The following is a 25,065-nucleotide window of genomic DNA, read 5'->3' as shown; positions in this document are numbered from 1 at the left end:
TAGTGTTACTGATGAAGGGAAAAAATCTCCACCCTCTGGTGTATTTGACCCGGGTGAGTGACTGTTAGGAGTCTTCTCTCAATGGGGTGACTCATACTTATTGTGAGGCATGTTCCTCTTTAGATTTTGAAGATCAACCATGAGAGCTGATTCATCCATGATTCATGAGCCTGTGCATTTAGCCATTTTTCTTCATGAATGCCTTTTTTCCCCACAAGACTGGCTCTGGTGGTAGCCATTACTGAATTTATTGCTGCCAGAACCTTGAGCTACCTCGGCAACATCGTCAATAAAACCTTATAAAGGTGTTTTTATTTACAAAACAGGGACATTGTTTTTTGGTATGATGTGTTTTTAAGGGAGGTGGTATAAGCTCTATAGCTGTGGCTTTATGTAATAGAAGGAAGGTAAATTTGTTTTCATTTATTTTGCAGAGATGTGAAATCGACTGTGTCAATGGAAATAGGTGCTTGAGAAACATGGCATGGTAAAGGACTGTCCAGTAATCCTTTGTTCCATTGCCATATGGCTAGTTTCAATGGCTAGTTAGGATAACATCAGAATGATACCCAGAGTTTTTAGGGGGTGATCCTGGAGTTACTCCTGCTGTTCTGGTATACTTCAGTGTCACAACAGAAAGAAAGGCAGAATAAAGTTAAGACCTTAAAAGACTTTTTCAGTTGTCTGCCTTCTTCTGCCCACCCTGTTCTTGTAGGTGTTTCACACTCTACCATATTTTTCATCCTGTTAGAGGTGTCTTAAAGAGGAAAGATTTAGCCTTAGGCACCAGCACCTCTTCTATTCTTAGATGAAGCAGTTTCCTTAGGCCCAGATTATTTTCCCTTCCAACAGCTTCAGGAAAGAAGTTGTGACTAAGCCTATGTTTTCCCCTCAGCTGATAGTGACACACATGTAAAATAGTGATAGGATAATTTTGGTCTCTTAAGATGTGAATGATTGCCGCTAGATAAATTACTTTCTAGCAGTTCTGCAAGATGTGTAGGGAATGAGGAGATGGATGCTGTCCAGATTCTCTGCTCAATGAGTGTTAAAATCCTGACAGAGCTGCAGGCGGTTAGAGACACTTTGTATTTTCTCTGAGTTCAGGAGTAAGAAGAAAATGGGGGGGTGGGGATTGTGGTGTGTGTGTGCAGAGCAGCTGTACAGCCTTGGCAGTACATCTCAAAACAAAGGGACTCCATGCTGCAGGAGAAGGGAGTTTAGGTGCAGGAGTTGCATGATTCAGGCAAGTAATTGTCCCCTTGTACTCAGTAATGGTGAGGCCGCGCCTTGAGTACTGGAGTCTGTTTAGGGCCCTCCTTACAAGAAAGATGTTGAGGTGCTGAAGTGTATCCAGAGAAGGGCAACAAAGCTGGTGAAGGGTCTGGAGAACAGGTCTGGTGAGGAGCAGCTGAGGGAACTGGGGTTGTTTAATTTGGAGAAAAGGAGACTGAAGGGAGACCTTCTTGCTCTCTACAACTACCTGAAAGGAGGTCAGAGCCAGGTGGGCTTTGGTTTTTTCTCCCTAGTAACAAGGGATAAGACAAGAGGAAATGGCCTCAAGTTGCACCAAGGAAGGTTTAGGTTGGATATTAGAAGATTATAAAGGATAAATTTTCTGACCAATTTTGGACACTGACTTTATCATGAGGTGTGTGCCCCTTAACATTTTTGATGTCTGCATGCTGTATGTGTCCAATTTAGATAAGCTGGATCTCGCCTTCAGTACTGATTGATTGAGCCTTTCCCCCCAAAATTCCAGCCAACCAGTTTTACCAGAAAAATGAGTTATCAGCATGGTTATCAGGTTTAAGACAAAAAAGAGAAGGAGCTTAATAATTAAACTCTATGCAGTATTTTACTAAATACTTTTGAACTGCATGTGGGGTAGCTTTCTGTTTGGCTTTAGGCTTTTTAAAGTTCATCGCTCAAAATGGAGCATTCAAAATCTCATGTTTTAGGAACCTGAAAAGCAACCACTCTTCAATTTTTAGTATTTTGTAGAGATCATGCTTTACAAGCATATATTATGTGGGAACCAAAATGTACTTGCACACTGTTTTTTAATCTAGGGTGTCTAGTTGTCTGGTTTGTGTTAGAGTTCTGCGTCTCGGTTGGGGCAATCCCAAGCACCGATACAGGCCAGGCAGTGACTGGCTTGACAGCAGCCCTGAAGAAAAGGACTTGGCAGTGCTGGTGGGTGAGAAGCATAATATGAGCTGCCAGTCTGCACTTGCAGCCCAGAAAATCAATCACATTCTGAGCTGCATAAAGAGAAGTGTGGCCACCAGGTCGAGAGGTGATTCTCCCTCTCTTGTGAGACCTCACGTGGAATACTGAGTCCAGTTCTGGAGCCGCTATTACAGGAAGGATCTGGACATGCTGGAGTGTGTCCAGAGAAGGGCCATGAGGTTGATCAGAGGGCTGGAGCACCTCTCCTATGAGATCAGGCTGCAAGTGTTGGGATTGTTGAGTTTGGGGAAGAGAAAACTCTGATGAGACCTTATTGTGGCCTTCCAATATTTGAAGGGGGTCTACAAAAACGCTGGTTAAGGACTTCTTAGGGTGCTGGATAGTGATAGGACTAGGGGAATGGATCCAAGCTAGCAGAGAGGAGATTTAGATTGAACGTCAGGAAGAATTTCTTCACCATAAGGGTGGTGAGACACTGGAACAGGTTGCCCAGAGAAGTGGTAGAAGCCCCATCCCTGGAGGTTTTTAAGACCAGGATGTATGGGCAACTTGATCTAGTGTGAGGTGTCCCTGCCCATAGCAGGGGGGTTGGAACTAGATGATCCTTGAGGTCTCTGACAATTTCATGATTTAAAGCTAATCCATTGAAGTTCCTTCCAAAAAATGAGATTTATACATATTCTGCTACTTTTCTAGCTTCTGTAAATGTTTCTGTGGACCCCTTGGTGATTCTGTGCTTGCAAATTGGGAAATAAGATCTTCATATTAGGAATTCATCGGAGTTCTGCAGAGATGACTGAAAATAGACCTAGAAGAATACAGCCATTTCAGTCAAGAATCAGAACATTTCTGATTGTCATACTATGATGGTTGTATCTTTTTGCATTACTAAATAGCTTTCTTGGTGATAATGCAAATTTGAGAAGTATCCTCATTAAAACAAAACAACAAACACCAAAACCAGAAATGCCCCTACACAAAACCAAGCCCCAAAAAAGCCCCGACACAACAAAACCCCAGAGAGCATGGATGATCTGTGTCGCTCTTGGCTTGCTGAAGCTTCTCAGTTTCTGTAAAGCAGTCTACTAATGCCACCTTTAATTATATTTGAGGCTGTATAAGATAATGGAATAGGTCTGATTTTCAGCTTCTCCTGGCACAAGTTTTACAGCTGTTTAACGCCTTTCACTTGAAGGAAATTGGATGTAAGAAACCTCTGATCAGAGCTAGGCTTAACTCTGAGTAATCTAGAATGCTTTTACAGTTCCTTCTAGTTTACAGCGATCTCATACACTGGTGATCTTGCAAAGTAAAAGTAAAGCACACCAGTAACAGGTATGGATTTGCTTGTGGGCTGTTGTTGGGCAAAATCTAATGCCTCAGATGACCAATTACAAAAAGTTTCTTCAAGCAGCCAGGTCTGTTTGGGAGGCAGAGAAGTGCCTGTGCACACCTGGCTCAGGCTGGGGGGAAATGGGAGTGATGTTTTTCCCTTCGTATGATCTCTAAATCTAAACCAGGAATGATGGACAAGTGATACTGAGGATTTCTCTGCTAATAATAGTTGAGCAATGTCAAGACTTTTTTCACTGTACAAGTGAAAATGTTTTTCTGACTGGAAGAAAAATAGATGTCTTCTGATTGACTTGAGTTTTCTGGTTTGTTCCTTGTGGTCTGTGTTAATCCTCTCTTTATTAACAGCTGCACAATACCATAGTCTTCAAGTGTGACTGAAAACAGAGTAACCCAAGTGGGAACTTGTGTCACTGCTCTCATGATGTGATAGCTGGACTGGACTCCAGTTTGCTTTCTTGTGGCCTTGAAAGCAGCTGGGAAGTAGCTACTAGGAGTAAAAGGATGTTCATACTAGTGAATATGCTGTGGGATGGATATCTCGAGAATGTGATGTTTAATACAGCCAGGTTTTGAAGTGTAACATGGTCTCAAAAACCCCTGTTAATTTAAATATCTTCCAGTCAATGAAATTACATTCCAACCCATCAAAAGGTAAGGCTTTTTGCAAGGGCTAACGATGCTTTGTTCCTTAGTTTGCAGAATAAATGTGAGAAGCCTTTTAATGCCTCTTTCTGGTTTAGGACTAAATATTTAACCAGTCAGTTATAGATGACTTGTTGATTTCAAATCATTTTAATTTATCTAGTATTTTTCCCCCCCCCAGGGATTCTACAAATGAAACTACTGCACATTCAGATGCTGGCAGTGAGCTTGAAGAATCAGAAGCCAAAGGAAAAAGAAAAAGGGGCCGTCCTGGCAGGCCTCCAGTATGTGTAATTTAGTTTTTGTTTTGTTATGCATCTATTTAAAAATGACTGCAAACTGTTTTCCATCTCATCTTGTAGTCACATAAACAGTTTTGTAATAAGCCCTATGTAAAACTTTATGAAGACTTGCAGTATGAAATGTTAATGAGGTCGATATACAAACAATGTTTGGAGTGTTTGAAGAGAGACAAAACTGAGTTCGTAATGGGCTATTATTTTTTCCTTTGCTATCAACTTACATGAATATTGCAGTTCTCTTACCACTGTCATATTACAGCATTTGTCCAGACATGAATTGTCAGTAGGCACAGCCACTGTCTGCTTTGAAAGTTTTGGTGGCTTTTAAGTGGCAAATTACTTTTGAGCCTTTTAATAACTGATAACCTCTTAATGTGAGTTTCCATACAGTTGCAGAACAGCATTAACTGAATGCCTCATTTTAAACATTGACATATTCAGTGTCCTACATAGAGACTGGGAATTTCAACCTATTCTCTAGCATTATGCTGCAAGACAGCATTGTTGTCTATGTAAAATTTGATGTTCTTCACTAGTCTTTACCAGTTGCTGGCCCATGAAGGAGAACATACAGAAACAATTCTCTATTACACATAGTATAACAGCAAGCTTTCTCTCTTTACATTTTATAAAATATTCAATTTACTGGAAAAGTACAGAAGTGGTTCTGCATGCCATGCCATCATTCATTTCAGTTCTTCAGAGTCATCAGGTATAGTCTTCTTAATATCACTTGGAGTACGCATTGTAGAACATGGGTTTTAGTGGGGAGTTCTGTGTTCATTACTAATAGTTTTGGTTCTCCCCTGTCTTTGAGCACACCTCCAGTATCAATGTGCTATATATAATACAGTACTAGTAGATTAAGATTATTTTCTTTTTATCCTAAGTCTAACAACTTGAGCAGGGGCTAGTGAGACCGTGGGCCTGGACAGAATCATGTGTTCCTCTCAAGCCCACTGGCCAAGCTGGAGCAAACTCCTTAGCATTCACTTTCAATTTGCATCACAGTTTTTGAACTTGCCTTGGGAGCCAACTTTTTAAATCCTGGGCTTTACAGGGCACATCACTTTCCATTTTGAAAGCTTTTGAAGAGTGTCAGCTATGATGACATATATTCTTCATCAGATGGACAGATTTGCTCGCAGGGAGGCTTAAAAAAAGGTGAACAAGCCATCTGTTGGTACAACTTGTTAGCAAAGGGCAAAATCAGAAATTATCTGAAGAAATCTATGTATGAGTTTTTTCAGACCTAATAAAAAACAGGACCATGCAACCTCATTGCTGACCCAGAAGGTTCAGAGTTTGATAGTTGAAGTTACACAAACACAAGGGGTAGTTTTGCACCCACCACGCAGTTGCTGGGACAGAAAGGTGACTGTTACAAAAAGTGTTTCTCATCCCTCTCTTTGAGCAGAGTAGTAGCTCCTCTGGGAGCTACTCCCTGGTCCTGCTATGATGTTTCTATGGCAGCCAATTGCACATTATGCTTAGAACGGCTCCAAGCTGTTCAAGTGTTATGTGGTAGTGAGGAGCATACAGAGAAAGTGGTCATTGCTTCATACATAAAATGGTGGGCTATGAGCTGACTGTTCCTGCTAAGGAGCAAAACTATCATAGATTAGTCTGAAAGCATCCTCCAAATGCTCAGTAGGGATCAAAAATCATCTCAAAACTGAAGAAAACAATAGAGAATAAAACAAATCCTGTGTCCTTTGTAAAACTGTCACTTGCCAAAATTCCATAATTCCAGTTTTGTTTTCTCTAAACCTCCACCCCAGCATCTCAAGAAGGGTTTATTAGGACTTGAAGAGGTTCAGAAAAGATAAACAATGATGCTGAATCATGGAATCTTTACTATGAGGGATGGTGAGATACTGGAATACTGTTGCCCAGGGAGGTCAGAGATGTCCCCTGCTCTGGAGGTGTTCAAGGTCAGGCTTGAGTGACCTGCTCTAGTGGAAGGTGTTCCTGGCCCATGGCAGGGGGATTGGAACTAGATAATCTTTATGGTCCTTTCCAACATAAGCCTATCTATGAATTGGGCTGGGAGGGACCTCAGGAAGTTTCATTGCAACTTCCTGCTCAGAGCAAGATCAGCTTTGGGATCAGACTTGCTGCTTTTTCAGTCTAGTCTTGAAAACCCCCAAGGCAATCTATTCCACTTTATTTCATGAAAGATTTATTCCATGTAGACAATTGGAACCTTTCATGGTTTAGTTCCTGACTCCTGTAGTTTGTTCTCCTTTTTGCAGCAGTATGCTGCTGCAAAAGGCCTCAGAGAGGAGTGTTATCTGCCCCCCCATCTACCTTGGTAGTCGTGTGCTGAACTAGTTCTGGTTTACTTCTGCTTCTCTCACACTGAGAGGGCAAAAACTAGGCATGTTTTTCCAGATATGGGATAAGAAACATGCAGCAGAAGGGCATAATTGCTTCCTTGGTGTACTGCTGTATTCTCATTTGTACAGCTCAGGGCGCTGATGGCCTTTGCTGCTCAGGCACATGGCTGCTTTGTGTCCAGTTCCCTGTCTGCCAATACTCTGCAGTCCTTTTCCACATAGTTGTTCCTGGACTAGCTGCTGTCCAGCCTGTGTTGGTGCAGGAATTTATTCCTCTGCTAGGGGCAGGTCTTTGCATGTGTCCATGTTCAATTTTGTGTGTACTGTTAGCCTTCAGATTGTCAACAGCAGTCTTGCCCTTGATGCAGTTAGTTTCCCTGCTACTTTGTTGTCATCTGCACACTTAACAGGACCACACTCTTGTTCCTTCTGGCTCTTTGATAAAGATGGGAAACTGGACCTGTCCCAGTTAGACTTCTGTTATACTCCTTCATTGCCATCCTCCAGGTAGAAAATAATCCATTAATTGCTGTGCTCTGAGCCAAACAGTTCAACCACTTGTTCACTCATCTAATTATTTACCCACCAGATCACAACTTGCCAACTTGGATACAGGAATACTGTGTAAGGCTGTTGAATGTCTTGCTAAAATTAAGATAAATGGCATCTGTTGCTCTCTCTTTTTCCACAAATTCAGTCATTCTGATGCTGTTTTTTGCTCACTTGACAAAATGTTTATGTTTGGCTACACAATCAAATCCTGCCTTCATAATGGATACTGCAGCAACAGAAAGGAAATAAGGTTCATCTACATAAAAATTACAAAAGGAAGAAGTGTTTTATATCCTTGAGGAGAAGTGAAAGCATATTGAAAAGTCTAATCTAGGCAGTTGCATTCATGATATTATTTAATATTATAACTCACAGACTTAGTAATTGAAGTATTGGGCTTGCAGACATTGTATTTTGCTTCCCCTCCTTCTCCACACTGCTTACCTGTCCATGTTGCTAACTTGTCAACTTTCCCCAGGTGGATTATCTGCTTCTTACAGGAGGTGCAGCTCTGATATTTCCCTCTCACTCTTGCATCTGCTAACATGATTTTTATTTCCTCCATAGGTACCACCTACCTTTATTTTCAAATGTGAAACAGTTTGTTTAATTAAATTCAGAGCTATTTTTCTCAACTGATACTTAGTTTTGATGTTTTAATTTCTGTTATGCAGGCTTTTCCTTTTTCTGTGGAGCTTCCCCCCCTAATTAAAAGATTTGATCTCTCTCTGAAAACATTGATTTCCTAATGTCCTCAGGCCATCACAGCCACCACAGTGACACATCTGCTGTATACATAGTGACCTCTTTGGGAAGGTTTACTCTTCTGTTCTCTTTTGTTTTGCTATATGGTTCTGTTACAGAGCTGTACACAATGTACTTAATCAGATCTGGCTGTCTATTTATTTTCATTCTGCTCCAGTGTTTAGAGAATCAACCTGACTGTTTCCTGGAAAGATGAACTACTACTAAGGATTTTCTAGGCTTCCTTCCAAAGAAAGACATTCTTCTTCACAGATTTGAGACTTCTGAAAGGAGATGGTCCTCATTTGAAAATTTGCCATTTGTAGTAAATACTTCTTCAATTTATGGAGAACCCTTTGGGGGACCTTCCCTTCCTAAGAATACTGCTTTCCTAGTTGCTCCTCAACATCTAGAAGAGCCTGTTGTAATGAGTGCTTGGCTACATAGACAGTGAATTTACAAAGAGGTTAAGTTCCTTAGTCCTTTAAAATAACTCTCAGAATCTAATTTGATGGTTCTGAATTCACCAAACTTGCAGTGAATTTAGCAGGAGTTGCACCATGTCCTGTAGTAGTGTTGACAGTGACTGGCCTCCTGCTTGCCCATATCCACTTCTACACAGTCTCGTAGACCAGACGCCTTTGGAGGGATTGGCCAAGAGGTGAATCTGGCAGTAAGATATTTTGGTGCATGTTTTTATGTGATACTCTATGTGAGCTTATATCTGGATATATGTTCAGTGAATTGTGTGGGGGTCTAGGATAACTCTGCTTGAAGTGCTCGGGCAAAAATGCCTTTTCTGTCAGCTGTGTTGCTGAAATACATGGGTATGGATGTGCTCTGCTGTTCTAGGAGGGGATTTGAAAGCCCAAGGACTCGTGACAGCTTGCATAGTAGTGAGCCTAGGCTTAGATCAGTTATTTATCTATCCTCTTGGTTCAATGCTGTCTATTTGATGTTGTTGGCATACTTTATTTCAACCTACTTGGCCTTACCTTCCCAGGAGCTCAGAACAGCTTGGCTTAAACCTCACCTGAGGGAGAGCCCTGGCTGTATTTCAGCATTGAAGATCAGCTTCTTTGACTCTAAGGACAAGAAGAGATGTCTGTATTTCTGTTCCAAAGGTGGACATTCTGACATCGCTGCTGGTGTCTCTGTCAACCCATGCTTGGGGTTGCAACATGCCTTTCTTCAACTCCTTAGATTTTGCTATTAAGTCTAGGTACAGCAAGTGCAGGCTGTACAGTCTTGCTTTCAGATCCTTTTGTATTTTCCTTGGTATGGAGGAGACAGACTATAGCACCTTAGCTTCGTATTCATCTGTGAAGTTTTAACTTTGCAGCAGACTCATAGGCCTATTTACTACAGCATGTATGTTGCATACTACAGAGGATTGAGTTCCAAATCATGCATGTCCTGATTAAAAGTAGGAAGGAGTACACTTGGAAGAATTTCTCTTCATAGTAATAGAGGTTTGTGGTTTGGTTTGACTTGCATCTGCCCTATTTTAGCTTGCTCACCTGAGTGTCCATGGTGGTGTTATGTCAGTGGTTGGACTCAGTGATCTTAGGTGATCTTTCCAACCAATGATTCTATGGTTTAGTTCTGTCCTTTAAAACCAAAGTGAATCAGTCTTTCTGTAGCTCTGTGAAAATGTAGTGCATGTACAGCCAGTATGTGACGACCTCTGCATCTTGCCACTTGTAGCTTCCTGCTGGATACATTTTAATGGTGTGAGTTTTCCTTGTAAGCTTTTGATGGGGTGGTCCTCATATTTTTGGCAATCTAATCTATTCTTCATTTTTGGGGGGAAACAGGATTTCTTTATTTTATAGCAAGAAGAATTGGAGTGATTCAAGCATTTATAGCAGGGCCTCTTGATTCTTTAAGATGATCTTTATGACTTCTGCTAGGCTTTCAAATGAGGGTGTTAAAGCAATGCCCCAACACTGCCTCTGCTATTTTTTATTCCCAACTCTGTGTGCTTCAGCCAAAGCAGCTCTGCACTGGATGTTAGGAGATCTGCATCTGTCTTTATTTGCAGGATAAGGCTTCTCACAGGGAACATTTGTGTATTTCTATGATGAAAAAAGAATCAAAACCGTTAAGGTTGGAAAAGACTTCCAAGGCTATTGAGTTGAACTGTCAATCCAACACCACCATGCCCACTAAACCATGTCTCAAAGTGCCATGTCTACATATTTTTTGATCATCTCCAGGGATGGAGTCCACCACTTCCCTGGGCAGCCTGCCCACTCTTTCAATAAAAAACATTTTCTTAATATCCAGTCTAAGCTTTTCCTGGTACGACTTGAGGCCATTTCCTCTTGTCCCATCACTCTTTACGAGGGAGAGAAGGCAAAAACCCACCTTGCTACAACCTTCTTTCAGGGAGTTGCAGAGAGCAATGTGGTCTCCCCTCAGCCTCCTTTTCTTCAGGCTAAACAACCCCAGTTCCCTCAGCTGTTCCCCACAAGATCTGTTCTTCAGACCCTTCATGAGCTTTTCTTTCCCTGTTCTGGACCTACTCCAGCACCTCAGTGTCTTTCTGAAAAGTCTTAAGGGACTGACCATTTGACTACCTAGATAACCATGATGACCTTACGAAGTATGTGGTAGCCTTCTTTTAGGTTCAATTCAGGAAAAACTCAACTCTTCCTCTTAATGTGAGGTTAGAGGCCTCCCAGGAGGATGTTGCCTTTGATAGATGAGTTCTTCAGCCTTCCTCAAGTGGAAGGTTAAAAGACTTCTTCCAGCTATCGTGAGAAACATGGTGTTGTTTTACATTGCTTATGGTGTGAATGCACATAGAGGCCATCGTACAAGGTGGCAGGTTAGGTGCGGTTACTAACCTGTAATACTTTTACTGTCCTATTCCTTGTGAAGTGCCTCTGATGAGCTTGAGGAATGTCAGTGGAAAATGGCAAGCCACTTTCACTTTTTTTCCTTCCTTTTGGTAGCATGTGAATTAACTTTCACTGTATGACTTGATTTTGCAGATTTGGGTCACTTTGTCCTGTTTTGACACCACCACCAGTTCAACTGCCTGTCCAGCATCTCAAAGTGAAGGTTCACAACTTGAAGGAACACCTTTCTTGAGGCATGAGTAAAAAGCCTCAAGCTTTCTTACCTCTTCACACTTCTTTATCTCTTTCTCTGGTAGTCCTAATTCACCTCCACGTGGTCTCTGCCATGGCAGCAGATGTCTGGATTATGGAAGTCATTGTATCACGCTTAGAGACAGTATTGCTATTTACTTTGCCTTTTCCATGACTTTTTGGAGATCCTATCATAAACAGGAGAAAAGTCAAATTTGAGTCTGGAAGACAGTCAGTTCTTACACACCTCAGGATTCTGACAGTCTGACACTTGCAAAAGGGAAAAAAAACCCAACCTGTACATGACTGTCAGTTTAAGGGGACTATAGCTAAAGGAGGGAAATTAGTAGCTGATAGGATGGAAGTGCTCAGGAATAGAAGTCTGCTGGACACCTTTCTTCTAATGTCTTCCTACCTGAAAGATACTGTTTATCTCTAACTCACAGAGTTCTAGGTTTGGATTTTTTTTTTTCAGTTTCTTGCTGGAAGATTCTTTGACTACTTGTTTTGTGCCTTGATTCAACACAGATCCTGCTTCTGGATTTAGCTACCCCAGCTTGGATACAAAATGACCACTGTCAAGTGAAAGATCCAGTTTCTCTATTGTAAGAGTTGTTCTCATTGTCAAAAGAAAAAGCTATACCAGAGGGGAAACTTCATTCAAGTAGAGTCAGTACAATATCTGTAGTTAATTCAGGTCCAGGATATTGAGATACTTACTTGGGCTTGAGAAATCTGGTCTTTGTCCAATAATTCTGTACCTCTTTTGAAAGCTGACTGCCTATCTGCAGTACTTTTACTAGTGTAGATGGCTTTTCTCATTGCTTTCCAGTAACATGGAATCTTTGGATGTGTGGTTTTCACATCTTCCTACTTGCTTTCTCTTTGTCCTTGCAAGTGTTCTTATGTCTCCCTTTGAATTATGTGTTGAGAGAACTGAGTACAGAGGTAGCTTGCACTAGCTTCTGTGGAGGACATCACCTTGCATTCCCACATTCATTTGGCGGTGCTTGAAGTGCCTCTGGTTTATTGTCACCCAGGCTGAATAAGTGCATGGATTGTACATCTCAATTTACTTCTAATTCTATGCCATGTTATTAAATAGTGATCATGTGTCTCTTTGGAGCTCGGCAGAGCTCAAATATTTCATGTACTGATAGTTTTCTGGCTGAGAAAGGCAGCCTTGTGCATGTTTAAAAATTCATTGAGGGAGAACACTTTCTTGTGATCATCAGTGCAGATGTTAATCAAAAAATCTGCGCAGAGAATGTGCCATTATTTTAAGCTTTCCAGCTTGCATTTATATGCAAGTCCTTAACTGACTATTTGCAAGAGGCAGTTGTGCTCTACCGTGCCCTTTACTTTAGCTCTCTGGCCCCACCAGCAGTGCTCCCTGTTAAAGTAAAGAGAAGGATAGACTCCAGGTTTGTCTTCTACCGGCTCTCTCCTGGAAGTTAGATCCTTTTCCTCTGCAGGAAAATTCTAACTGTGTCTGTAACTGGAAGAGGCAACCTAATACGTTTACTTCATGTCCTTTACTAAAAGCTTCAGCAGAAAAAGGCTGTCAGTGTGCTCAGGTAAATCATGCCATGAGGTTATTGTTCTAAGTGTAATCTTCCAGTTGCTTGGATGTGGTTTTCTTTAACACAATTCCTCAAAATAATTTCATTGTTCTGTGGAAAATGGCTACTTTTGCTTTTGTCTTACCTCACAGAAGGGAGGAAGAATAGAATATGGAAGTCAGATCACAGCAGGAATCTTATGTTGTTTTCCCCAGACATCTTTTGGTTTTTTGCATAAGGTGACTTAAATACAGAGCAAAGTGTTCACTAGATGACTTCTTACAAGTGGAATCTATACTACCTCATTATAAGCTTGAAGAATCTAGAGGAAAATTTACATTAAATAATTCATATGCACAGGGGAAATGTTTGAACTAAAAAAAGTTTGAGCAAGGGGCTATTATGGTGATTACTAAATCTGGCTGTATGAATTCAGTGATTTAATTTGGATTGAGTTGAGGAGCTGACTCCTTGTGTATGTCTTTTCTTGGAAAAGGCAAGAACCAAAACCACAGAAAATGAAAGTTAACATGACAAGTGTGGTTTAAATAATTTCCTGTCTTCTGCAGATCATTAATTATTCTAAACATTTGCATAAAATACTTTTGCTGTCCTCTTGGTAATTTGCTGCCTTTTATCTAGCTTTTGTCATGTTGTCAATGATCTGTGTTGTATAAGACTAGGATGGGTATTGATGTGAGCTCTTTGGCCAATGCTGCAAATTCACCACTGCTTACCTTGATGTGACAGTGTCTTTTTAAGTTGTTCCTCAGCAGCTACTGATAAATACAAATGTGTGTGTCTGATTGGATAAAGCCCTAAGAAACCTGGTTGAATTTTGTAGCTGACTCTGCTTTGAGCAGGTCAGGCTGGAGAACTTCTGAGATCCCTTCCAGGCTGGCTTGTTCTCTAAGATTCATGTGTACGTACATGTGTCAGTGTATTAATGCGTGTGCAGCATTGAAGTAGAGTTTATAAAGAGATGTTGAATGGTTTCAGATCTAGCTATAATAAATTTTTCATTCTGCTGGTTTTCTTTGCCCAGTCTGCCACTAAGAAACCTCGGAAGTCTCCAGCAGACAAGAGTCGTTCTGAATCTGGAGCTAGAGGAGCAAGTCGTGGAAGAGCTAATGGCCACCCTCAGCAGAATGGAGAAGGGGACCCAGTCACTTTGTTTGAGGTGGTTAAGCTGGGAAAGAGTGCTATGCAGGTAAAGTAACTAATTGTGTTATCCCTAGCCTGTGACTGTAGGAGTTCAGTCTTCTCTTTCCTAAACAGCTGTATTTTTTCCCGCTAGGCTGTCTCTCAGAATGAGGGACAGAATGTGCTTTGAGTTGAGGACTGACATACGTACTTACGGAAGACACAAACCAGATGATAAAGTCATGTATTGCAAATTCTCCATTATTTATGTTGGGAGTAAGCAGTCCATTAGAGACCATCCTGTTCTGCTTTTTCCTCATATAAAACTTACATGCTATTAGTGATGGATCCAAGGCTTTTGTTTTTGCTTGGATTTTTTAAAATCACCTGCTGACACCAGCAGTCTTGAGTACTTTGCACTGCAGCTTGCATTCTTGATGTCCCTACCAGAGCAGCAGACAAAGGCTAAACTAGTTGTCTAGACTTCCTCTGTGTCTGAGGGACAAAGCTGGACACCACCTGAAGGTGATTTTCTCATGATAAAAGAAGTATCTATGACAGTTGTAGTGAATTGCTTCTGGTAGTGTTTCTTACTCCTCTATATTTTGATCGGTTTCAGAGGTCTTACAGGGTCTACTGGGCCACCTGAGTTCCCACCTCAAGAACTTTCATAATAGATGACTGGTTTTGACAGTACTTGTATGCTTTCAGTAAACTGTGCCTTAGATATTTTTTGTAGCAAACAAAGGAGAAACAATGGGCCCAAAATTCTCTTCATCTTGTGCAGTGCAAAGCCAACAGCTGTTCCTTCTGAGGGAGTGTTGAAGCAAACCTCTTTGACTTTGCATTTCAACAAAACAGGACTCATGCAGTATCAGTTAGTGTATTTTGACTTTGTGCTGCTAACTAATGTGAAAGAATTAGAAATGAGAAAAATCAGGGGCCAAGTCTTATTCTGAATAAGACTTTTAGTGTAGCTAAAAGCTAAGTCTGGTTAATTCCCAAAGGAATCTAGTCTTCCAAATGAGTGAAAGCTGTTAAAAATGTGTCTCAAATCTGTGAAAGGTCTGAGATGTAATTTTAAAGTAATAAACAGAAATAAATGAGATTTGTATTCTTCACAGTAGCTGTATTTACAGTTACTCAGGATTGACCCTTCTTATCTAGTAGGTGAAGACAGAACAAATTTACTCATAACAAAGCTGCAGATTCCTTGTGCCACCTCTTCCTACATGTTTTCAGTTAAGGCTTCCAACTTGATTTTCAACACTTTTTCAGATTTCTTTTTTGGCAGGATTTGAGGGAACATCTGGAGTCTATTTTCTGGTTTTACTGTGATACAGAACACACAATATGCTTTTTGTAGTATGTTTGTCTTAGAGTTACTGATACTTGCAGGAGCCAGATGAAAAGGAGTTGGGTGATTGCTATTTGGTGACTGTGTTTATTGTGGAATTGACTTTAATACACCTGTTTTAAGATTGATAGAATAAAATCATTGCATCAGAATCATATGGTTTGGAAAAGACAGTCTCAAGCTGTGCCAGGGGAGATTTAGACTCGAGGTGAGGAAAAAGTTCTTCACTGAGCGAGTCGTTCGTCATTGGAATGGGCTGCCCAGGGAGGTGGTGGAGTCACCGTCCCTGGAGGTGTTCAAGGGGAGATTGGACGTGGCACTTGGTGCCATGGTCTAGTTGTGAGGTCTGTTGGGACAGGTTGGACTTGATCCTTGGGATCTCTTCCAACCTTAGTTATACTGTGATACTGTGACTTTTAACTTCATTACCTGTATATGCATATATAGATGGGTGTGTGTCTGTGTAGTTGCACATGCACATGCATGCTTAGAACATGCCCAGTCTACATGTGTTGAGAAAGAGCACATTTTAAGCAGTGGAGAAATGATAAGCAAATCGTAAAGGAGTAAGGCAAGTTTGAAGGCCTGGGATGCAAATGGGTGTAATTGACCTGAGCCATAATTTCAAGACTGTATGTCACTTGTGCACCTTTGAATACTTGACCATTCCAGAGAAGGGCAGCAAAGCTGGTGAGGGGTTTGGAGCATAAGCCCCATGAGGAGAGGCTGAGTGAGCTGGGGTTGCTTAGCCTGGAGAAGAGGAGGCTCAGGGGAGACCTTACTGCCATCTACAACTACCTGAAGGGAGGTTGTAGACAGGTGGGGGTTGGTCTCTTCTCCCAGGCAACCAGCACCAGAACAAGAGGACACAGTCTCAAGCTGAGCCAGGCTGAGTTCAGGCTGGATGTTAGGAAGAAATTCTTCACAGAAAGAGTGATTGGCCATTGGAATGGGCTGCCCTGGGAGGTGGTGGAGTCACCGTCACTGGAAGTGTGTAAAAAGAGTCTGGATGGGGCACTTAGTGCCATGGTTTAGTTGTTCAGATAGTGTTGGATGATGGGTTGGACTTGATGATTTCAGAGGTCTTTTCCAACCTGGTTAATAGTGTATGTATGTGTATATATTCTGTATGTATTGTAAAAAAATTCCAAAGGTGGGAAAAAAAAGGGGGGGGGGGAGGAGGGAAGAAACCCCAGATGCAATTAAAGTATGATGTAATATTTCTTAACTCGCACTTCTGGACAATAATCTCATGTGAAGCTGAGGTTCTGTAAACCATGCTTACAAATGTTTTTCTATGTTTCATTTTTCTTACTAGCCTAGGGATTTTGATGGAACAATTGTGAATCCTTGGCAATTTTTTTTTCACAATGTCAATGCAGATTTTTTTTTCGTGGCCAATTTTAGCCATTTTGTCAGTATTGCAAATTTTCAGGCAAGTGCCATATATTTGTGTTTGCTACAACCTATTATTTCTCAATATTTAGTTCTTTCCTTGTAATATCAACCTACATTTTTCCATAGCACTTTTAAGGTTTGCTTCCAGCAATGAAAACCCAGACAAATTTAATTAATATATTTTGAGATAACATGAGAGTGGTGTTCTTTCACTTCTGATCTGTCTGCTCCTGCAGTCTGCTCTCAGGGTTTATTTTAGTTAGATTTTTCTGACTTTGTGTTGCCAACTCATGGAAGTCTGTAGCTGAATTCAATTCTCATCTCTTTTAAGTTTGTACCCTATTTAGGTTCTCACAGCAGGATTCATTTTTTGCTTCTCTTCAGGCTTTCTGCTGTGTGGTTCTCCTAGGGAAACAGGTTAATATTTTGTATCTCAAATACACTTCAGAGCTGCTCTTTGCATACAAATCTCTTCCTTTCTATGAAGCGGTAGTTGTGTCCATGTTGAGTCTCATCTGAGCTCTAGAAATCAATTTGATACCCATGTGAAGCTGGTATCAGATTGTTGTCACTGCTTTTTAATGTACTATGTAACCTTTTGCACAGTTAGTTACTTCAGAAGTTTTTGTCAGCAGCTCTCTGTGCAGAGTGTGATAGGACCTGCTGCTCCTGTTTTCTGCAGGTGCATTTTGTCAGTCCAGTAAGACTATTCATACAGCATTTTTTTAGGCTCTTCATTTTTTTTTTCTTCTGAGGCAAGCATGATACTCTTTTGCTTTTTGTCATTTGTCTCTTTTTCCCTTGAGTGGTTTTATGGAGACAGCTATCTCCACTGTATTCCCCACACTAAACCCCGCTAGACAGAAGGGACTATAGCACTGTTTCTTATGTGCTAAGCTGCCTGAGTTTGCACTGATGGGGCTGGAGGGTATTGGTGAACCTCCACTTCTCCAGGTGACCCCCAACAGGCCCATCAGAGACTGACTTGCAGCTCAGATATTCGCACGCACTTCTGCAGGTCTCTGACCCAGGCATTTGGCCAGCAGTGAAATAAAGAGCATGTGATAATCTCAAATATTGTTTAGGCCTCAGTCTGAAACTTTCTCCTAGGTAAATTATGACCAATTAGCTGTAATTAAGTTTGTACTTCTGTGTTGGTCGAATGAAGCAGAGAAGAGTTCTGCTTTCTTCTGTGCACAGGGGGATTTGTGCCTCCTCCAGAACATCAGTGTCACAGCATTACAGAATGGTAGGGGTTGGAAGAGACCCCTGAAGATGTAGTCCACCCCGCCCCCGCTGCAGCAGGATCGCTCCCAGAGTCAATCATACAGGAACATGTCCAAGTGGGTTTGGAAAGTGTCTAGAGGAGACTCCACAGCCTCTGTGGGAATCTTGCTTCAGTGTTCCAACACCATCAGAAGTGCAGTCTTCTATAAGTGGAGATGATTTAGCATGGGATTTGGACACCAAGCTGGGGGCAGGAGTTGATCTGCTGGAGGGTAGAGAGGCTCTGCAGAGGGACCTCGACAGGCTGGACAGATGGGCAGAGTCCAATGGCATGAGATTGAACACATCCAAGTGCCGGGTTCTGCACATTGGCCACAACAACCCCATGCAGAGCTACAAGCTGGGGTCAGAGTGGCTGGAGAGCAGCCAGGCTGAGAGGGACCTGGGGGTGCTGGTTGATGGTAGACTGAACATGAGCCTGCAGTGTGCCCAGGCAGCTAAGAGGGCCAATGGCATCCTGGCCTGCATCAGGAACAGTGTGGCCAGCAGGAGCAGGGAGGTCATTCTGCCCCTGTACACTGCACTGGTTAGGCCACACCTCGAGTCCTGTGTCCAGTTCTGGGCCCCTCAGTTTAGGAAGGAGGTTGACTTGCTGGAACGAGTCCAGAGAAGAGCAACAAAGTTGGTGAGGGGTTTGGAACATAAGCCCTACGAGGAGAGGCTGAGGGAGCTGGGGTTGCTTAGCCTGGAGAAGAGGAGACTCAGGGGTGACCTTATCACTCTCTACAACTACCTGAAGGGAGGTTGTAGACAGACGGATGTTGGTCTCTTCTCCCAGGCAGCCAGTACCAGAACAAGAGGACACAGTCTCAGGCTGCGCCAGGGGAGGTTCAGGCTGGATGTTAGGCAAAAGTTCTATACAGAGAGAGTGATTGCCCATTGGAATGGGCTGCCTGGGGAGGTGGTGGAGTCGCCATCACTGGAGGTTTTCAGGAGAAGACTTGACGGGGTGCTTGGTGCCGTGGGTTAGTTGTTTGGGTGGTGTTGGATTGGTTGATGGGTTGGACGCGATGATCTTGAAGGTCTCTTCCAACATGGTTTATTCTATGTATATTCTATGTATTCTATATCTCCAGAGGTCCCTTCTAGCACCTACCATTCTGGTGTCCTGTGATTTTGTATTAGCACAATGTGAACTCTTCCATAATTTAAAATTGCTGTCTTTAGAGGAAAAGGAATAAATTGCAGTTTCTCAATCTACAGTCCTTTTTCTTAATTAACCTTGTATTAGGGTTTTCAGTGGGTGTTTGTTAGACCTTAGTGCCTGCAAGTTGGAGTGCAACTCACATCGATGTCTAATGCATTATTTTAAATTGCATGTACTACCATATGTTAAGAATGAGTTTCTCTGCAGTAACTCTGTAACTACTCCATTCTCCACAAAATTTAGTCTTGAAAGACTTTTATTCTTTTTAAAACAAAACCTGCACAGATTTACTTGAGAGAACCTTTTACACAGCATTATAGTCTTTGACTACTTGCCTTTCTTACATATGTTATTTTTAGTGTACCATAAATTGTTCTCGCTGCCAGTTAAAGCATTTCTAGCTTTTATCATCTCTTCAGGTGGCTCTTTATACAGGTAATTGAAATCCTTAATTCTACTCTTTTGTTTTAATAAATCTTCAAATTTCATTTGAGTACCACGGGTTTTGTTGGCAGAAGACGTTAGTATTCAATTTGGTTCCCCCAACACCCCCCCCCAACCTTTAATGTAAACACACTGCACACCCATTCTAGAGTCAATTTTTGGTCTGTCATATTCACTGTGAATAAAGTGTGTCTCCAGCCAGTTGCATGAAATGGCAGTTTATTTATGCATAGGTTGGAAGGGACCTTAAAGAACATCTAGTTCCAAGCCACCTACCATGAGCAGGGGCACCTTCGATCTGACCGGATTGCTCATGGTTTCATACAACCTGGGTCTGAACACCTCCAGGGAGGGGTCATCCACAGCCTCCCTGGGCAACCTGTTCCAGTGTCTCATCACTCTGACTGTAAAGAATTTCTTCCTAATACAATCCTAATTGAAATCTCCTTGAGACTTGATTTGCCTTGGTGTACAGTTGACTCAGATCTTATCCTTGTATGTGCTCTTCATATATAGTGCCGTTTGGTTTTAATTTGTTGGTAGCACTGCTGCTGCCAAATTGTTACTTAATTTGAATTGGGAAATAGTGGGGTTTTTTTCAAAATCAACTTTCATTAATATTTAGTGGGACTGTGCTAATTTACACAAATTGGCAAGGTAGCCTCCGGAGTTAGTCCCTGTGGTTCCTCCAGCAGTTAATGCTCCTAATGTTCCTGCACTGAAGGAATATGAAATGGATTCGCAGCTGTGAAGCCTCCAGGAGGTAATAAGCTAACCAGCTTCATTATTTCATTCATTGCCTCAGACTTTGGATTTTACTGGCAATTTGAGCTGCTGTTTCTTCATAATACTATAAAATGTTCCTATTTATCTTTTAGCAGACTTTGAGACATAAAGCTCAATATCTGCAAGTCTCCATGATTGATTTTAAGTTGTTTACTCAGACCATGGATCTATTCTGCTACGTGCTTGTCTTTCTTTAAGTTTCTGTAGGGTTGCTTGTTTGGCATATTTGAATAACTGAGGGGTGACCTTCTTGCTCTCTGCAACCCTCTGAAAGGAGGTTGAAGTAAAGTGGGGGTTGGTTTCCTCTCTCTAGTAACAAGGGAAAGGATGAGAGGAAGTGGCCCCAAATTGCAGCAGGGGAGGTTTAGGTTGCTCTTAGAAGAAACTTACTCTCTGAAAGGGTTCTCATAGGCTGGAACAGGTTCCCTATGGAAGTGGTTGAATCCCCATCCCTGGAGGTGCTTAAAGGAGGCAGAGATGTGTTGAGGGTCATGGTTTAGCACTAGACGTGGTGGGATTAGATACTAGTTGTACTCAAATCATCTTAAAGGTCCTTTCCAACCATAATAATTACATGAGTCTATATTTGTCAAGTTATGCTGCATGGTAGCTTTTAACAGAGATCCACCAAAGAGTTAATTTTTGCAAGATTCTCCTGAAAGCTGTTACAGGCTTTTCAAAGTCTCTGTGGTGCTCATGTATTTGTACTGTGCATCATCTGCTGTTTGCAGAAAACCTTGACATTTTTCATTCAATTTTCTTAAGAATAGAAGCATTTTTAGATTGGGGGGGGGGGATGGAATACAAATAGTATGAGTCTCATTTTTGTAACATGTACTTTTATGGCTTTGTTACACCAACTGACCAGAGCTGCAGTGCTTTTATGTGTACAAATCTATATGCACACACACACCTATCTATATAGGTGTGTGTGTATGTACAAGCATAGCTGTTTTCTGACAGGGAGTGAAAGGGGGTCTATGTGGGTATTACTGGAGTAATCTTGAGGTTTTATTGCTGTAATTGAGCCATTAATAAATACTCACTGCCTCACTCCAATCTGGCAGTAAAGATGTGAAGGTCCAGGGTTTTGTGTAGTTTCTCAGTTGTTCTTCATACTCTGTTGTCAGGGGAGCCTTTTCCTTGAATTTGGTGAATCTCAAAAGCATGGATTTCTTGCATGTTGTGCTTCCCAGGAATGCTGAATTTATCTTGTATCTCATGCACAGCATGCAAGTGCACATTTCTGTGTGGTGAATCCAAGCTCTCTATTACATGTGAAGGTAAAAACATTTGGAAGCAGATGGGTCCCACCAGAATAACTCATGCAATCTATTCCTTCCATCTTCATAAGTACTTTGCAGAAGTAGGCAAAAACGCACTTGGGGATGAGTTCTGGTGGCTGGAGCCTGCTTGTAGCTACCTTCCGTGCAGAGAGCTGACTGGTGCTTCCCTCCTCACCGCATGGGCCATGGCTGCAGTACCCATTCTGTGTTTTGGGATGAATGACAGGGAGGAGGCAAGGGCAAGATGGTGACCAAATACGGATTTTTCCCTGAGTTTGCTCTTTGCCTATGTTTGAGAAGCTCTTGAAACAGGATGACTGGATGGAGGCTGCTGATAAGATTAAATCTACCAGCGGGGTTGGTGTGACCTGTGGACTGTTGGTTAGAAGTCCTTGTTTTCAGTAGGAATCTGTCTCTCTCTGCTTGACTAATTCATTTTCTGGCAGCTATTGTTTGTGTCACCATTTGCTACTCTGTTGCCTCTTGTTTGATCTATTTGTTGCTTCTATCTGATCTTTTTCCTAGTATTTGGATTACTGCTGACTTTTCTTGATTCAGTTGATCTTTGTCTCTATTTTAGGTCTGAGATGTATAATGTTGGGTTGGTTTGGTGGTTTTTTTTTTCTCAGTGTTTTCATTTTTCTAGCCCTTTCTGTTACATCAAAAGTCAACAGTTTGATTAAGTTCCAACTGTTGTGGCGTATGTAGTTTGGCTTCATTATCTCCTGTTGCCTGAAACTGTAATCCCTAAAGAAAATTACCAACAAACATGCCAAATATGCAGCAGGGGTGGGATGGTGCAGATCTGTAGGTGGTATTTTGATTCTGATACACTGAAAATAGCACTCACCTTTTTGGGGCTTAGTGAACACAGCACCTTTGACTTCACTGATGCTGACAGGTCAAGTACCTGTAGGTGACTTGTCACCCAAAGCTCCTCAGACAGTCAGTGGAGATCTACTTAGTGTAATCAGGAGCATTTTTAAACAGGAGCTCCTGAATATCTGCTTTGGAGAGGTGAATTAGGCTGACAGCTCCACTGAGTGTTGCCTGTGTATGTGTGTGCACACATACCTGCTGTGTTGAGTGCAAAGGGAGTGACTGCAGGGGTTGTGCATGCAAAATTGGGTAAAATTAATCCAATTTTAGTTAAAGCTTTGTAAGTCCTCTGCTAGCTCAGACAGCACAGGGGCAACATTTGCCTGCTGTCCCTGCTCTGAGCCTTCACTCTGATTTTGTTTTGTCTTTATCTACTGCTGCCATGAAAGACTCTGCATTGTCCTAAGTCTGGTCCATTGATCTTGTTATCAGCTGCTTGTCTTCATTTTTTGTTACGGTTCTGGGTTAAAAATGCAAGTTCTATGCCAGATAGAGCTGAGTAGTACCTTCGTGCCCACATTTTCTATGAAGAGACAAAAAGTGTCAGAAGGGAGATGAGGAGCACTGATGCTATGGGTTTGAGGGTAATGCTGAAAAACCCAAGTAATCACTTAATAAAACCAGAAACAAAATTGGAAGATATTCATCTAAGTTTCTCCCCTTTGTTCCCTCCCCTCTTTTTTTTTTTTCCTCAGGTGGCTTCACTGGCAGTATTTATAGCACAGTCCAGAGCTAGTTGTGGTGGTAGAGCTGAGGGAGCAGGATGTTGTAGCAAGAAACAGGAGTAGGAATGACTGTGAAAAGTAATCTCTTCCATAGGGAATGTTTTATGTGAGGCTAGGCTGTTGACAATGCACAGATGCTGGTAAACTAGTTATTAACACTCAGGAAAAGTATCTGAAATTCCCTGGGTTCAAAGAATAATATACTTGGCTTCAGAAACCATTAAGAGAGATGTGATGAGAGTGAGCAGAGGTAAGTACATAGAAGTATTTCTTTGCAAACCACACGGTGCAAAGTGGGATCGTTCTGCCTGGAAAGAGGTGACCAGACTGTAGTATGGAAACACAGATACGGACTTGAGGTTTGTTTTCTCTTCTTCCATAGGAACTAGGTCACATCAAATAGATCTAGCAATTGGCAAGTTTGAATAAAAAAAAGTTTCTATTTTTGCAGTGAATAATTAACCCTTGAGACATGATCTTTGAGGTCTCTTCCAACCTCAGTGATACTGAATACTGAATACTGAATACATTGCTCCAAGATAACGCAGGTATCAAACTTCTTGATTTAGACAGGACATAATCATGAAGGGAGAAATACTTCTAGGGTTTTAAGGGTCTGGGAGAATAACTTAGAAATATCAGTATGTATTTTTTTCCTTTTCTTATGGTTTTCCCTACAGGTATAAGCCTTGGGTAAATGAACCTGTGGTCTGGCCCAGCACAGCTGCTGTTTTCCTCGGTGAAAAAAACAGCTGCTGGCAATTGCATGTTGTTTTGCTATCTGTGGTGATAGAGCTGTTCAAACAAATCTTTTAAATTAGCAGTATACTAGCAGTCTGGCCATTAAGCATTGTCAGTGTTTCATTTAGTAAATAATTTTTGCATTTGGTTTTACGTGCCCTAGAGAATTCTGCTAATTGATTGAAGTGATACTTGGAGAAACAGGCCTAAATTCATGATGAAATGAGTGAAGCATTCTAGATAACTGATTTTGTGCTGCTGCTTCATATTTCCTCAACTTCTATGAAAATTTATTAGAGGCCAAGACTACCTTTCTCATTTCTTCTAAGTAAGCATGATGGACTTCTTCCTAAGACTGCTTCTCCTGGGCATGTATGTGTGTGTGTATTGGTAGATAAAACATGTGAAAACATAGCTTCCTGGCAAATGTTCAGAGGTTCATGATGGTTCTTGCATACTATGGTACTACCAATAGTCTCATCCTGTCTTGGATTAAGAATGAATCCATTGTGTTAAACAAGGAATGTTTTGGTTTGGTTCACAGGGTTGAGAATGTCTCTCTCTAGTGCCTGCACAATTGGTTTGCTGCTTCCTTTTTCTCAAACACTTCCTAAAATCCCACTTGAGTTTGGACTTGAGTAAGATAGAAACTACAGAGGGATTTTTCAGGATCCTATTCTGATGTCTACTATTTTATCGAGAGCCCAGTTTTTCCTAGGAAGTTGAATGGTTTGGATTTTGGCTTTCCTACTCATTCTTTTTCAGCATGGTTGGAAGCTGGTTGTATGGTGGTGATGGTGGGGGGGGTGGTCAGTGTAGGATTTTTAAAATGAATTTTTTAGAAATTGATTGTAAACCTGAACCCTCCAAAATAAAAGAAGCCATTTGCAAGGTGGGCTTCGATAGCTTAGTCAAGCTTCCCCTAATGAATGCTGCCTCACGTATGGAACGGTAAAGGTTTTGAATTTTTTTTTCCTGGTAAATAAGTAAAATGCAGTATTTGGTTACATTTGAAAGAATTTGATATATTTAATGAGGAACTTGGAATACTGTATCTTAGAGATGTGAAAGGAAGCCGTGCTTG

The 25,065-nt window shown here is 41.5% G+C and overlaps 1 protein-coding gene across 2 annotated transcripts in view; it reads left to right on the top strand.

Moving 5' to 3' along the window:
• The window catches only part of STAG1 (stromal antigen 1), a 186,314-nt gene that overhangs the window by 45,806 nt on the left and 115,443 nt on the right, over positions 1–25,065 (top strand). For both annotated transcript variants that reach the window (XM_054166324.1, XM_054166323.1), the window contains 2 exons: positions 4,373–4,475; positions 13,834–13,998. In XM_054166324.1, the coding sequence (XP_054022299.1) occupies positions 4,373–4,475; positions 13,834–13,998 (268 nt within the window). The remainder of the gene's footprint in view (positions 1–4,372; positions 4,476–13,833; positions 13,999–25,065) is intronic.

The sequence above is a fragment of the Dryobates pubescens genome, chromosome 13, assembly GCF_014839835.1.
Source record: "Dryobates pubescens isolate bDryPub1 chromosome 13, bDryPub1.pri, whole genome shotgun sequence".
NCBI classification, from domain to species: domain Eukaryota; kingdom Metazoa; phylum Chordata; class Aves; order Piciformes; family Picidae; genus Dryobates; species Dryobates pubescens.
The sequence above is the reverse complement of the archived record's forward strand: the minus strand, read 5'-3'. Positions and strand labels throughout refer to the sequence as shown.